Source organism: Anabrus simplex, chromosome 4 (genome assembly GCF_040414725.1).
Source record: "Anabrus simplex isolate iqAnaSimp1 chromosome 4, ASM4041472v1, whole genome shotgun sequence".
NCBI lineage: Eukaryota > Metazoa > Arthropoda > Insecta > Orthoptera > Tettigoniidae > Anabrus > Anabrus simplex.
In genome coordinates, this window is record NC_090268.1 from 133,374,813 (window position 1) to 133,388,619 (window position 13,807).

The window sequence follows — 13,807 nt, forward strand, 5'->3', positions numbered from 1 at the left end:
AATACTGGATACTGGCCGCACTTAAGCGACTGCAGCTATCGAGCTCGGTGGCCATTCTGTAGCATGAAGTGCATCAACATAGACGTGTTGTATTAACTGCTGTTTTCATTAAAAGTTTGTGATTTTTGAAATGGATTCAGCATCGTGTAGTGATGACTGCACTTCTACTTCATCACAAAAAGGAAAGCCTTCATTTAAACCCGAGAAGGCAAAAGGGAAAAATAAATGCGTATGTGCAAATAATGCAAAGTGGGAAACAACCACGCCATACTTAATCTCCTGATTGAAGTAACGTCCTCATTGTGTTTTGTAAATTCTGCAAGAAGACATTCAGTGTTTCTCATGGGTGAAGGGTCTTCAACCCACAGATTGGAAAATAAATTGTAAAGATGAGTGAAATGTATTTTTCTATGTTATTACTTCAGAAGCTGATCGGCAGCACCCGGGAAGCCAGCCCGCACATCCTGAGGACTTCTGCACTTAAGATGCCGCTCCTGTGTGGAACACTTCAGCACATGCTAAGCAGGTTGATACTGCAGTTAACAATAGTGCAAGGGTAATCTCGGAATGCCTAAAACCAATGCCAGTGCAAAAACTGTATCCGATTGTTGGAACAGCCTCGCCCAACATCTGGACGGCATTGCTGCAGATGCTGAGAGAACAAAGCAGGAGAATGACCTGCAACATCCACTCCATGATCACCAAGCTGCAAGATCTTGCCTCAGATCCCGCAAGAGCTTCCTTGCTAGGACTCTGCTACTGGAGGGAACACCGGAGATAACTCGTCTTAACAGATGGAGGACCTCCCTGCCCACAGACATGTCACCAAAGGTAGAACTAGCTCCAGGCGCCGACCTACCTTAGCCTGTATGGAGGTCCCTCAACCACTTAAGAATAGGTGTCTCTCAATGCAAAACCAACCTGAAGAAATGGGGACTCCTTCCAGCAAACACAGACACCTCGTGTGAATGTGGTGCTGAACAAGACCCAAGTCACCTACTTATCTGTCCCCTCCTGGACAACCCATGCACATCACAGGATGTTTTTAGAGGAAACAACAAGGCCATCGCATCTGGAAATGCAGACTGGACACGTAAATGAATGACTTTAGTTAGAATACTCTTGGTCAAAAAAAAAAAAACCAGAGAAACTCGCAACAAAATGTAGTGATCCCCTTAAAATTGTGGATTGTCCCCATATTTTGCCTGTCTTGTCCCTCATTCCTTCTTTCAACAGTTGGTCACCCTACTGGGAAACCATACAAAAGATGGGTGCGAGAAGCAAAATAATCTTGCAAACAGACAGGCAGAGTTGTGCAACCACATGTCCCCTATATCTCAGCCATGGAATATGCAGCTGTTGTTTGGAGGAACTAGACCCACATCAAGAAAGCCAATGAGCTGGACGCACAATCGCGTGCTCACTGAAAACAACTCCCACTGAAAAGATCTATCCTATCCTCAGTATCAATCCTCCAAAAATATGAAAGAATTGTCGCAGCAGAAGTTGAACACAGAAAGCAGACAATCCATGCCATTCTCTGTTTGGGCATCAGACTCAGGCTGAGAAAGAGCTTGTCGGAAGGGGGGATGATCCACTCACACTATAGATACAGCTGAAGATTACAGTTTAACAACAATAACTCTTAGAAATCACACAACTGCTTCTGGAGTGGAGTGTCCAAACGCAAGAAAAACCTTGCTAAATAGAGTTACATGGGTCTGTTCAGTAGTTATAACCTTTAGTATTGTCTAGTTGCAATTAATATAAAAACTTGTCTTTTCAGTCTGACAACACACGAACATTTTTCAAATATTTCGATGGGTGGTCAATTTAAGAAATGTAAAGTACACTTTAGACAGAAGTAAAACATAAAATTAATCATATCAAAATTGATTAGAATACTGAAATTAAACTTAAGCCAGTTCTCGAAAATTGCACTTGTCTACTTGGCAAGGTAATTTTTACCAAAAAAAAGAGAAAGAAAGAAAAAATTGCCAATCAATTCACAACAAGCTGAGCAGAAGCAAAGTTCACAACTTGAAGTGCTGCATTGATACAGTTGGGAATGAGGTATGCACCAAGTGCCACATTTTGGATTTCTTGTTCCTGCCTCAAGATAATGCCTTAACAGCATTTTATGGCAAAAAGGAAAATCTTCAGTTAGTGCATTTTTTTAAATTAATGGTGATATAAATGTTTTTTTTTTTTGCTATCAGAATGGCTTCAGCTAAAGAATATGGTTAAGGAAAGTTTCCTGAGCGGTTTGGTGAGCCGCAGAAAGTATTTTATAGAGTTGCGTGCACTGCAGTAACGACTGTATTTTGTGGATGAGGATTCAGCTTTTTTTTTTTTTTTTTTTGCTTTACGTCGCACAGACACAGGCAGGTCTTATGGCGACGATGGGATAGGAAAGGCCTAGGAATGGGAAGGAAGCGGCCGTGACCTTCACTAAGGTACAGCCCCAGCATTTGCCCAGTGTGAAAATGGGAAACCACAGAAAACCGTCTTCAAGGCTGCTGACAGTGGGGTTCGAACCCACTATCTCCCGGATGCAAGCTCACAGCTGTGCGCCCCTAATCGCATGGCCAACTCGCCTGTTCAATTCAGCATTGTTAACAGGATAAAAAGGAAGCAGGGTTTCCCTGAACATCACTACGCTAGGAGATGTCATACAGCCAGCTGAGAACGGACCACCCTTTTAAGACTTCCTCCCTGATGTAGCCTTAGACAAGTGCTATTTCTCATCAGGACAGCACCATGCCCGTGGCCAAAAGACAAAAACACTCCAAATCCAGCTAGGCAAGGCTCTAGGGATAAGCCTGCAGAGTAACGCTTCATTTTTAAAATCAGGAATTATTCAATCTACAACTTGATAATGGAACTTGGTCTAATAAATAATGGAGTAATATGGTACATTTAGGTTTATGCTGAATATGAACAAAATATTTTTTCAAATCCCCCTCCCCTGTGTTCTGGAGAGAGAGAAATACTAACTGAAACAAAACATGTAAAAGAATGTTGCAGATTAAATAATAATAATAATAATAATAATAATAATAATAATAATAATAATAATAATAATAATAATAATAATAATAATAATTGTACCGGGAGGTACATCTCTACACCGCAGATTTAAATCTTGCGCCTAAAAGAACTCCTCTACTGGAGAAATTGTGAAATAGAAACTAGTCCTACTTCAACCTTTACTCAGAAGATGTCACTACAGTAATTGGACGTAATTTTCTTATTGTGAAGTTTCATGTACTGTATGAAATTCTACGTGTTTTGTTTACCAGTCATCAAGAAGTTTGGACCTTTTTCAACAGAAGTCGCTGCTAATAAACTATGATCATGCACCCTGGTGCGAAGTAGAACACCACTTTTTTGAGAAGTTTTGTATTCATAAGTTGTTTTTTTTTTTACTAAATTATGTTCATTTTTGGGTTGGCAATATTGATCTTTTCTTTCCGCCAGTTTTGAATTTAGCCAATCCCGAATTTCTGTAATTAATTTTCAGCCTATCACATGCTTCTTCCTCAATTCTGAGTGTCACTTTTGATGTCAACCAATAAAAGTGAGAGGGTGTGGCTGAGTTATTCATGAAAGGTCTCAAACTTTCCTCGAGGGTTTATAAACTGCGGATTTTCACGTCTCTTGGCCATTTGATCAACATCTAACTAAGTGTGTGTGTGTGTGTGTGTGTGTGTGTGTGTGAAGCAGGAGGCGCCTCTTTCATCAGGCAGCAGTTCTTCAGCAAGGTAATGGCCTATTAAAATCTTTATTTCTTGCTAGCTCTACGGTTTAACCCGAGGGGGAGGTCCAAAACTTTAACTATGTAACCTACCTTTCTGAAAATGTAATTTCTGCTGGCTTATGTAAAAACTTATTATATCTTTAACTGTAAATCGGGGATAGAGAGTGAGGTACCCTCTTGAGCTCCCCTTCATATTGGTTTGAGGTGACTACATTTTGTAACTGGTTTTCTTCCTCTCCGTAATGTCTTAAATTTCTTTCCTATACGAGTCATCTCCATAGTTTGGGAATAGCCGCTGTTTCATCGGCCTAGTGGCCCTTAGGTTTCTAGAATGCATTTTTAGGAGTGCAAGTACTTGCCTCTATTCAATTGGTGTTTCGGGCCATTTACTTAACCTGTTTCTTTCCACAACGGCCCAATAGGTTGGGTACTAGATACCCCTGTTTCAAATTTGTAAGTTGTGCCTTGATGACAAGCGATTGTAATTTTCTGATATCGCCTTGCATAGGCTTTAAAAAACTGAGAGCACATCTGCTCTTTTCTAGTGTTATAAAAGTGCCTCTGGGAGGCTTGATATTGTGTGTTGGGAGCAAGCGCTCCAGGTATTTTGGGGATTTCTGCCCTTTTGTAAATTTATGCCCTTCTATAAAGTTTGTGCTGGAAGCTCAAAAATTGTACAACTAGCGGCTTGTAGCCCAAGTGTGTTAAAGTTTTGAAATCTTAGATTTTTCTAAGTCTTGTTTCTAAATTGCTGTCATTGTTATCTCACTAAGTGAGAATTTGTTAACTTGGTGTTTTTTGAAAATATAACCTTTCATTTCAGTTTAAATTCTTTCTTGACATAGTAGTTAGACCCATTCACCTCGGCACCTTCCTTCACCTCTGCTGGTACACGGGTAACCCCGTAACAACAACAACAACAACAAGAATAATAATAATAATTAACATCTCAAAGAGAAAGGCACAGATTATGTTATGATACAGCAGTTTATTTTCATTCAAAATATTACGGGAATGGCTCCCTTGTATACTATGTGGGGTTCTTAATGGTGAAGGTTGTTAGTGTGCTGTCATAAAATATGTCTGGTTTATGATAAGTATAGTATTTCTGTGTGATGTTTAAAATTGCTAGTTTCAGATGAAGACTCTCGGAAAAAAAAAAAGGGAAAAAAAAAAGGCAGATATTGGTTGATGGGTTCACAGAGTGACTTGCTTCTCAATACAGCAACTACGTTGAAAGTTATATTTCAAGTTCACACTTTAATATCCCTTTAAATGGTAGATATATTTTAGTTTGATTATGTTAATTTAGTGTCCAGCTCCATGGCTGGTCAGTATACTGGCTTCAATTCTGAGGCTCCTGGGTTCAATTTCCACCTGGATCGGGGATTTTAACTTTGTCTGTTTAAATTCTCTAGCTCAGCGGCTGAATGTATGTGTTTGTCTTAATATACATCTTCAATAATACATACAACACATCGCACTACAAATCCTCATACAAACGCGCGATAGTGAATACATCTGCTCACATAGGAGTAGCCTCAGTAACGGCATCTGTAAAGCTGATCCAAATCCATAGATAGTGCTGACTCTGCCAGTAAGAAGAAGAAGAAGAATGAGGAGGAGGAAAAGCAACTTATGTTAATTTAGCCCTACTAGCACTTTATACCATTTACCACAATTTTTTTATAATTTTATTTATGTCACACCGACACAGATAGGTCTCAATGCCAACGATGGGAGAGGAAAGGACAGGAAGTGACCAAGACCTTAATTAAGGTACAGTCCCACCAATTTCCTGGTGTTAAAATGGGAAACCACAATTTTATTTTTTATGTACATTTTGATTGAAGATGATGATGATAACTGTTGCTTAAACTGTTGCTTAAAGAGACCTAACATCTAAGTCATCAGCTCCTATTTTGATTGTCTATATCACTCGGTTACATAGTTTTTTATCATACTATTATTATCTGCATTGGTTAAATGCAGGTGTTACCAGGAGTATGTATGTACAGTCATCAGCCCTAAGGCTGGTTGGATCCTCAACAGCTTCGCCATCAGCTGTCATAGATGGCCTAGGCATCACTGAAGAGGCGTACTAGGGAAAAGAGGAGTGGGGTAGTTTCCCGTTGCTTTCCTCACCGAGCCAGGGGTTGTAGTGCATTAGATTAGAATTCGTTAAGTGTAAGAAAGGAAATATATTAGTAAGTTTGTCAGAATAGCTGGGGTGAGTAGCTCAAATGGCAGAGTTGGCCTTCTGAGCTCAAGCTCCTCAGGAGGAGGTTGGCAATGAAATCTTTCTTTCTTGAATTCTGGGAATGTAAATAATAATATAATCCAGCTGTTTCTATGCATTTTATAATTACACTGATGACCCACTGCATTATGATTACCACGACCCGGAAACATGACGTTTGTTGTTTAAAGGAGCCTAACAGCTAGGTCATCGGCCGGTAATGGTACGAGGTGTAACGAAATGAAAATAAAAACTTCAAAATGTATCCACTGACTAGAATCTAAAACGAATGGTGATGAGAAAATTATTGTGATACAAAAGCTATCAGTGGATCCAATTCACCATGTCTTGATTACTAGGATGGTGCTTATTATCTAAAGGGGTCCAAAATCGAGGTCACCGGCCCCTCACAATGGTACTAATTACTAGTAAAACAGAGCCATGGTGTTCCTCCTATAGTGGTACAAATCACAGGTAACGTAGACTCATGGTGTTTCTCGCATGGTGGTGCTAATCACAGGTAATGTAAACCCATGGTATGTCACACACAATGGCACCACTCACAGGTAGCATAAACCCACGGCGTTTTGCAACGCAGACTCATGGTGCTCATGGAGAAACATTATGGTGATGCACACAGGCAACACAATCCCAGAGTATTCCTCACATAATAATACTACTACTCTCTGGCAACGCAGACCAATAGCTTTCCTCAAATAGTGGTACTAATCACGGGGGTGAGCCAAACCCATGGTGTTTCTCACATAGTAGTACTAACCGCAGGCAACAGAGACCCAGAGTGTTGCACATAATGTGGTACTACTCATAGGTAATCCAGACCATACTGAACACAGTGAAACAGACCAGTGGAATACCCATTATGACCTCTTTCAGAAGCAACACTCAAACCCATAATGTTTTGCTTGGAATGGTACTGCTCCTATATAACGAAGAGCCGCGCAAGGTGGTACTAGTCGCAAGTAACATCGATCCATGGTGTTCCGCATGTAATGGTACTAATCACAAGTAATTTCAAGCCATAAGACCTATCTGTGTCGGTGCGACGTAAAGCAAAATAGCAAAAAAAAAAAAGTAATTTCATGGTTCTAAAGTCATCATCCCTTGATGTCATCTCATGTGACAGGCAGAGGATACCGTGAGTGTAGTCTATGTTTGCGTCCCCCACCCGGGGTAGAGAGAGGGAAAAAGGGAGAAAAAAAGAAGGGATCCGACATTTCGAAGAATGAAGTAGCAAAGAAAGACAAGGGCCACGAAGGGCATGAAAATGAAAGACTCCCTAGGCCTCGAATACTCTAATACCATCAGGGTCAGAAAAGAACAAGAGCAGACCAAGGGAGGTCGGACAGGATAGATGAAAGTGAGGAGCCTGGCACAAGTAAGTGGAAGAAATGCCAGGACTAAGCTAAGGGCTCCATGGTTGCCAACCCAAGCTCCCAAGTTGAGAGCCCCTGGGACCCCTTTTAGTCGCCTCTTACGACAGGCAGGGGATACCATGGGTGTATTCTTCATCTGCGTTCCCCACCCACAGGGGTGACCCAGAAACATTTAATGCGCCTGGAATGGGGAGAATAATAAGTGATATGCTGGTAGCAACTAGCACGTCTACAGGCTTACTGTTAGTACTGTCTCTGGCATCAGAATGGTAAAAGCGGCCGATAAATCTATGTTTGATAGAGGGCAAATCGTGATGTTGCGGCACCCTGGAACTATCATTTCTGAAACGGCACAGCTTGTTGGCTGTTCTAGTGCTGCTGTTGTGAGCATGTATCGAAACTGATGCAATGATGGGCCAACTATGACACATCGTCCAGCCCTATGTTGAGAGTGGCTCACTGATGCTACAGGGCAAGCGGAGACTGGGGCACATCGTTCGGAGTGACCATGCTGCCACATTTCGAGAAACTACCAACAGGTACAATGGTAATGAGCACTAGAACATCAATCCAACACACGGCTCAATGAACAGTGCTGCATATAGGACTGTGGAGTGGACGATCCAATCGTTTACCAATGTTGGCTGCATTCCACCAAAAGCAGAGCATGAGGTGGGCACAAAATCATCACTTATTGAAGCATTTTATTCCGGCTAGGGCGTTAAATTCGTTTGTGCAGAAATTTTACTTCAGAGTCCAGCGTTATGATGAGTCGTTGGCTGATTTCATTTTGGATATTAAACATTACGCCAGGGTCTTCGCGCTCCATTTTTCAGAAGAGCAAATCGTATCGACTATTGTTGAGGGCATAAACCCCCTGTACCATTCTTGTTTGTGTTTCGCATCCCATCCCCACAATTTTTCGGAATTGGAGGCAATGGTCGTCGCCGCGGAAGGAGTTCGTCATGCGGACACCTTGCGTACGGGAAGTAGTCCTTCATCGCCCTATGTATCCGGCGCTCCCGCTTCTAGAAAACCTGCGAACCTGAGAAGGTGTTATGAGTGTGGATCACACGATCATTTACGGAATCGTTGTCTCACTAGGACTCCTGGTCGTTGCCCGGTGGGCACGTTGGCTAATGCCAGTGTTCCTAATAGGAGTAGCAATTTCGCTTGTTTTAAGTGTGTGATGGTCATCTTTCTGGGACCCCTTGACTACTCAGAAATTCGGTCCTGCATCTGTGTTTGGGCAGGCCTATTTAGGATCACCGCTGCCCACCCTGAATGGGAAAGGCTCTAGAAAATATGGGCTAAACATCGGTAGTCACACTCTCAGCCGGCTGGGAGGCCGCACCCAGCGGGTCACCCCTTATTGCGGTGGGCGTCCGGGTCATTTTGCGAAGAACTGTGCTGGAACTTCAGCGTCAAGCTGACTAGGTAAGGGGGTTTCCGTCCCTCACAGTCCCCCAGTTGATGACAGCCCTCGTGCTTCTGTTCAGCCTTTATTTGATACGTTTCCGCCCGAGTGTTTACGGATTTCTGCGGATTTGAAAAGTAGTGCTCCCTTCATTAAGGTTGAAATGGGGAGCGAGCCTGTATCGGCCTTGCTGGACTCGGGGAGTGTAGTTTCCTTGGTCAGCGAGAAATGGTATATCGCACATAAAGCTATACAGTAGAGTCTCGCTCATCCGACCTTCGCTTATCCGACATTCCGTGTTATCCGACACTGGTAGACTTAATTTGAACTTTTGGTGGAGACTAAATTCAGGCACACCCGGTGTGGAGGGTGCGTCCATGGGACAAGCACTGGCCTGACCCCTGGCGGTAGGACAGTGTTTTTTTTCTCAAGGACAGGTGCAGTGAGTCTTCAGTCATTGTTCATTGTAGTATTGGTTGGGTGCGAATGTTATAATTTTCATATCCTCTGTGAGTATAGCAAGTAAATGGAAGAAAGTGATTGTTTCCAGCGAAGACAAGTTGAGTGCATTAAAGACACTGGACAAAGGGGAAATTCTTCAAAATTTGGCTTCAGATTATGGTGTTGGATGTGTTACAGTGGGAGACTGGAAAAAACAGTGGGAAGAAATTGAAAAGTGGTGCTCTACCAGAGCAGAGAAAAACATTGAAAATATGTGAGTACGAAGAAGTGAAGCACTATTTCTTTGGTTATCTCAACACCGGGAAAAGGGTCTACCATTATCTGGCCCCATTCTGCAGGAAAAGGCAGTGTATTTCCAGAAGGAGTTTAATTAAGGGGACCTTAATTTTCCTGCCAGTGTTGGGTGGCTTGATCGTTGGAAAAAACTGTACGGCATTAGGCAGCTTAATATCTGTGGGGTACCGGGCGAGTTGGCCGTGCGCGTAGAGGCGCGCGGCTGTGAGCTTGCATCCGGGAGATCGTGGGTTCGAGCCCCACTGTCGGCAGCCCTGAAAATGGTTTTCCGTGGTTTCCCATTTTCACACCAGGCAAATGCTGGGGCTGTACCTTAATTAAGGCCACGGCCGCTTCCTTCCAACTCCTAGGCCTTTCCCATCCCTTCGTCGCCATAAGACCTATCTGTGTCGGTGCGACGTAAAGCAAGTAGCAAAAAAAAAAAATATCTGTGGGCTGAAAGGTTTCTTTTCGTAAGACATCTGGAATGTTTTCGTTCAATACTGCATGTACTGTACAATTGAATTGATAATTCCGTAAAACATGCCATTGTTTTAGTTCATTTTCAAAGTTATTCTGTATTATCCGACATTTTCGGTGATCCGACGTACTCCAGGTCCCGTTTAGGTCGGATAATCGAGACTGTACTGTATGTAAGTTTTCTGACTTTCTTTCTGTCTCTGTTTCGTGTGTATCAGCCAAATCTTCTAAGGTCGATATTATAGGTAGTTTCATGAGTAAAATTAGAGGCGCTGAAGGAGATCATCAATAAGATGCTTGACCAGGGGATTATTCAACCGTCTACGTCCGCTTATTACTCGCCCATCTTCCTAGTCCCTAAACCTCAGGGCGGGTTCAGGCCTGTCCTGGATTATAGGGTCCTCAATAAAAAAATTGTGTTGCAGTCCGTGCCGCTCCCCGATTTACATTCCTGTTTCTCCTGGTTTAGAAAGGCTCGCTATTTTACTATCTTGGATTTAAATCAAGCCTACTACCAGATCCCCTTGGCTCCTGAGTTGCGGCATGTGACGGCATTTGCCACAGACTGGAATTTATACGAATTTTTGCGCGTCCCTTTTTTGGATCTTGACGGGCGCCGCCGTTCTTACTAGGCTTTTGGATAAGCTGTTTTCGGACATTAAATTTAACTACGTATATCACTATCTGGATGACCTTGTGGTCTATTCTGAAACTTTCGAGGAGCACCTGTTGCACCTTAAGGAAGTGCTGATGCGCCTTCGGGAGGCGGGCCTTACCGTCAAGCTTTCTAAGGTCTCCTTTGCGAAGCCCCAGATGTCTTTTCTTGGGCATGTGGTTTCGCCTGATGGTGTTTCGGTGGACCTCTCTCGTACCCAGGTATAAGATAAAAATGCAAATGTGATTCTGATATAGCTGAGGATGACCTATGAAGGGTCGAAACCGGTCCTAGATTGTAATAGTTTACAAGAAAATAAATGTATTGATTAGGTGGAATTTTTCTTTCCTTTTATGAAGACATCTCATTAAGTAGAAGCCTCTTCGAGTGGCCGCAGTTCTGCTAACAAAAGGTGACCCTACATCATATTAGGCAGGTGGTCATAATGTAATGGCTCATCAGTGTAGTTGTATTACCTGCACCTGAAAAGTGATAAAGAGATGTTTAGTGATGAAAGCAAGACAATCTGAAGAACCCAAACAAACTTCAATCGATCACCACTTCAGGGCTGTCACCTCGTCTTTTTGTAGATTTCAAAGAAGCTGGAAATTTATCAAACAACTCCCTTATTCAATTATTCCAATCTCTAATTTCTCTCCCTATACATAAATATTGGACCCAATTTGTCCTCTTGAATTCCACATAATTCCACTCAAGCTTATTCGTCTATTAAAGCAATTCCAAGCCAGCTCTCCACTGACAGCTCAGAACAGCTAATTTTGTTTCTGTCTAGGCTCTCTTGTGTTTGTTTTTTCATTTGCTCCTTCATTATGTTTTTTTAAGCATTTTTTCAACTTATATTATGTAAATTTTTTCAAATCTCCCCTGATTTTTCACTGAAGATGGCTCAAACGAGCCGAAACATGTTTGAATTTGTTTACTCCGTCTAATGACGGAATATTTATTGTATTGAATTAGGAGGATACTCTCATTTTTCACCTTTGTAAAGTGAAAAACGTCAATACGGAATGATTCTAATATCTTGTAATAATAATTCTGATGTTGGTACAGTTAGGGGCAGTGTTCATGGAAAAATGAGGAATGTTAAATTTGCTTGACCATAAAATGAAAGATATTCATCTTTTTTACACTGCATTGGGCCAAGATGTTGAAAGGGAATAATTCTTAAGTGAACTATCTCACATATCTCCATTGAATAAAATATGAAGTAAAATGGGGTGGGTTACCTATCTGATCTATTCCCCCCCATCCAACTTCTTACCAAGCTCATCCCAGGGCATATCATAGGCCTAACCATGTTGACATATTATGAAAATGCTCTCAATTAGATAATATCATTTGTTCTCACACAGCTGGCGGCATGATAACTGATTCTCCTGAAGGCAGCTACAGTCTGAATGCCACCAAACAATGCACATGAAGTTTTGAAATGAAAATTCAGGTTCCTGTCATATTAATTTCATGTAAAATTGGAGGTCGCGTGGCTATATTCATAATACCAATGGAGATTCATATAAAAATATAAGCTTTTTGCTCTAAAAGCCAAATTTTTAGCCTTGGTTAGGTTCTGTCACGTTACCAAATTGTTTTGGTTTAGACCTCAGTGATTTTAACATTGCAATGATTCTTAAAGAATATATAAAATTATTGATTACATAAATACGAGGCAAATCAGCACTGTTCACTGCTTTAAAATACATTTTCTACGACATGGATTTTGGCGATTTCCACTGTAATGAACCAAGAGCCATAGCACAAAATTAAATTATGGTGATAAAGTATGTAATTATGAAGTAATGCTGTGTCATTGTCTCTGAGAAACTTAAGACATTATGTAGGCATGATCAAAACTATTCAAATAATGTATACTACCATATATTACAAGGAAAGAAAGTACGCTTCAATTATTAGATCAGATCATCCAGTTTTCACTTCTATAGTGGAAGGTAGATAGTTACTCCTTAACAGCATGTGAAGAACACCACAGTAATAGCCTACTTCTGCAAATTGCCGGGGAAATAAGTGTTTAGATATGTGCAAGCACAAGGGAATATCTGAAAGTTAAGGTAAGTACTGTACTGAAATTCACAGAAGGGTGGAATGCAAATATAATCAATAAACAACAGGAACTGTATAATTACATATATTCACTACAATAGAAACGTATAAATTATCAGATTAAAATTTTGCAACATGCAAGGAAGTGGCCATGAAAAATTATAATTACCACTCACAGGCTGTCAAAAGAAAATGATGTTAAAACACAATCCACTAACCTTCAGTGTTCAATTTACAGAACGGTTGAATCATTTCAGTAAATGACAGGTTGTTTTTCTGACAAATCTGATCAACCAGGGGACTGCACATAACAGCAACCAATGGCGAAAATGCATTTTGAATAAATTCATGTGGTGTTAATTTACACTGAGCCATTGCTATTAAGAAGCTCTGACAATGATCGTAGAATGATAATACTATATAATCCGCACTCCCCTAATGATTTAAAGATGTTTAAAAATACAAATTACAATATTTACAAATGTAATCACTTCAAGATTTCGTAGGTAACCAATTATCACTTGGAAACAAACCCACCACAGCGGCCATGTTTATAGAACGATAGTCATATGTTCATTTTAATGTCAACGTGAAAGTGTAGCCAAAGTGTATACAGAATACTTCACTGTATATGTGGGATATTTTTCCTTCGTATCACTGATCCACATAAAGAATCAAATAAATAAAATATGAATGTTTTCATATGAGATAGTTTGATCTTGGATTGATTTCTTGATACACATATTGTTTTCATACCATAATGTTCATTATATTGGTGATCCTGAAACAAAAACTATCGGAATTCCTCAGCTGATTTTTGACAAGTGTATGTTCACACCGGTTCATATCCTGCGAAACCTAAAGAAAAAAGAAACACTGTAATTATATGATTTAATCAATCCCGAGCCCCGAGGGAAACGGACACATTTGTACAGTAATTTATTAATCGGCAGAGCTGTCAACTTCTAGTCCACCATGCTGTATCATTTAATGAGTAATAATTTTTGGTAACATAAACATATTTCGTAAGATTCATGTACATACAGGT

At 40.9% G+C, this 13,807-nt stretch overlaps 2 protein-coding genes across 3 annotated transcripts in view; one reads left to right on the forward strand and one right to left on the reverse strand.

The window, feature by feature from the left end:
- The window catches only part of l(3)76BDm (trafficking protein particle complex subunit 8 homolog l(3)76BDm), a 127,599-nt gene extending 114,291 nt beyond the window's left edge, over positions 1–13,308 (reverse strand). For both annotated transcript variants that reach the window (XM_067145217.2, XM_067145218.2), the window contains exon 1: positions 12,978–13,308. In XM_067145217.2, the coding sequence (XP_067001318.1) occupies positions 12,978–13,134 (157 nt within the window). In that variant the 5' untranslated portion in view covers positions 13,135–13,308. The remainder of the gene's footprint in view (positions 1–12,977) is intronic.
- A 365-nt stretch (positions 13,309–13,673) lies between these two features.
- Positions 13,674–13,807, forward strand: part of LOC136872500 (deoxynucleoside kinase-like) — a 41,561-nt gene continuing 41,427 nt past the window's right edge. Inside the window, exon 1 of the mRNA XM_067146307.2 lies at positions 13,674–13,753. Coding sequence (XP_067002408.1) covers positions 13,735–13,753 — 19 coding nt within the window. The 5' untranslated portion in view covers positions 13,674–13,734. The remainder of the gene's footprint in view (positions 13,754–13,807) is intronic.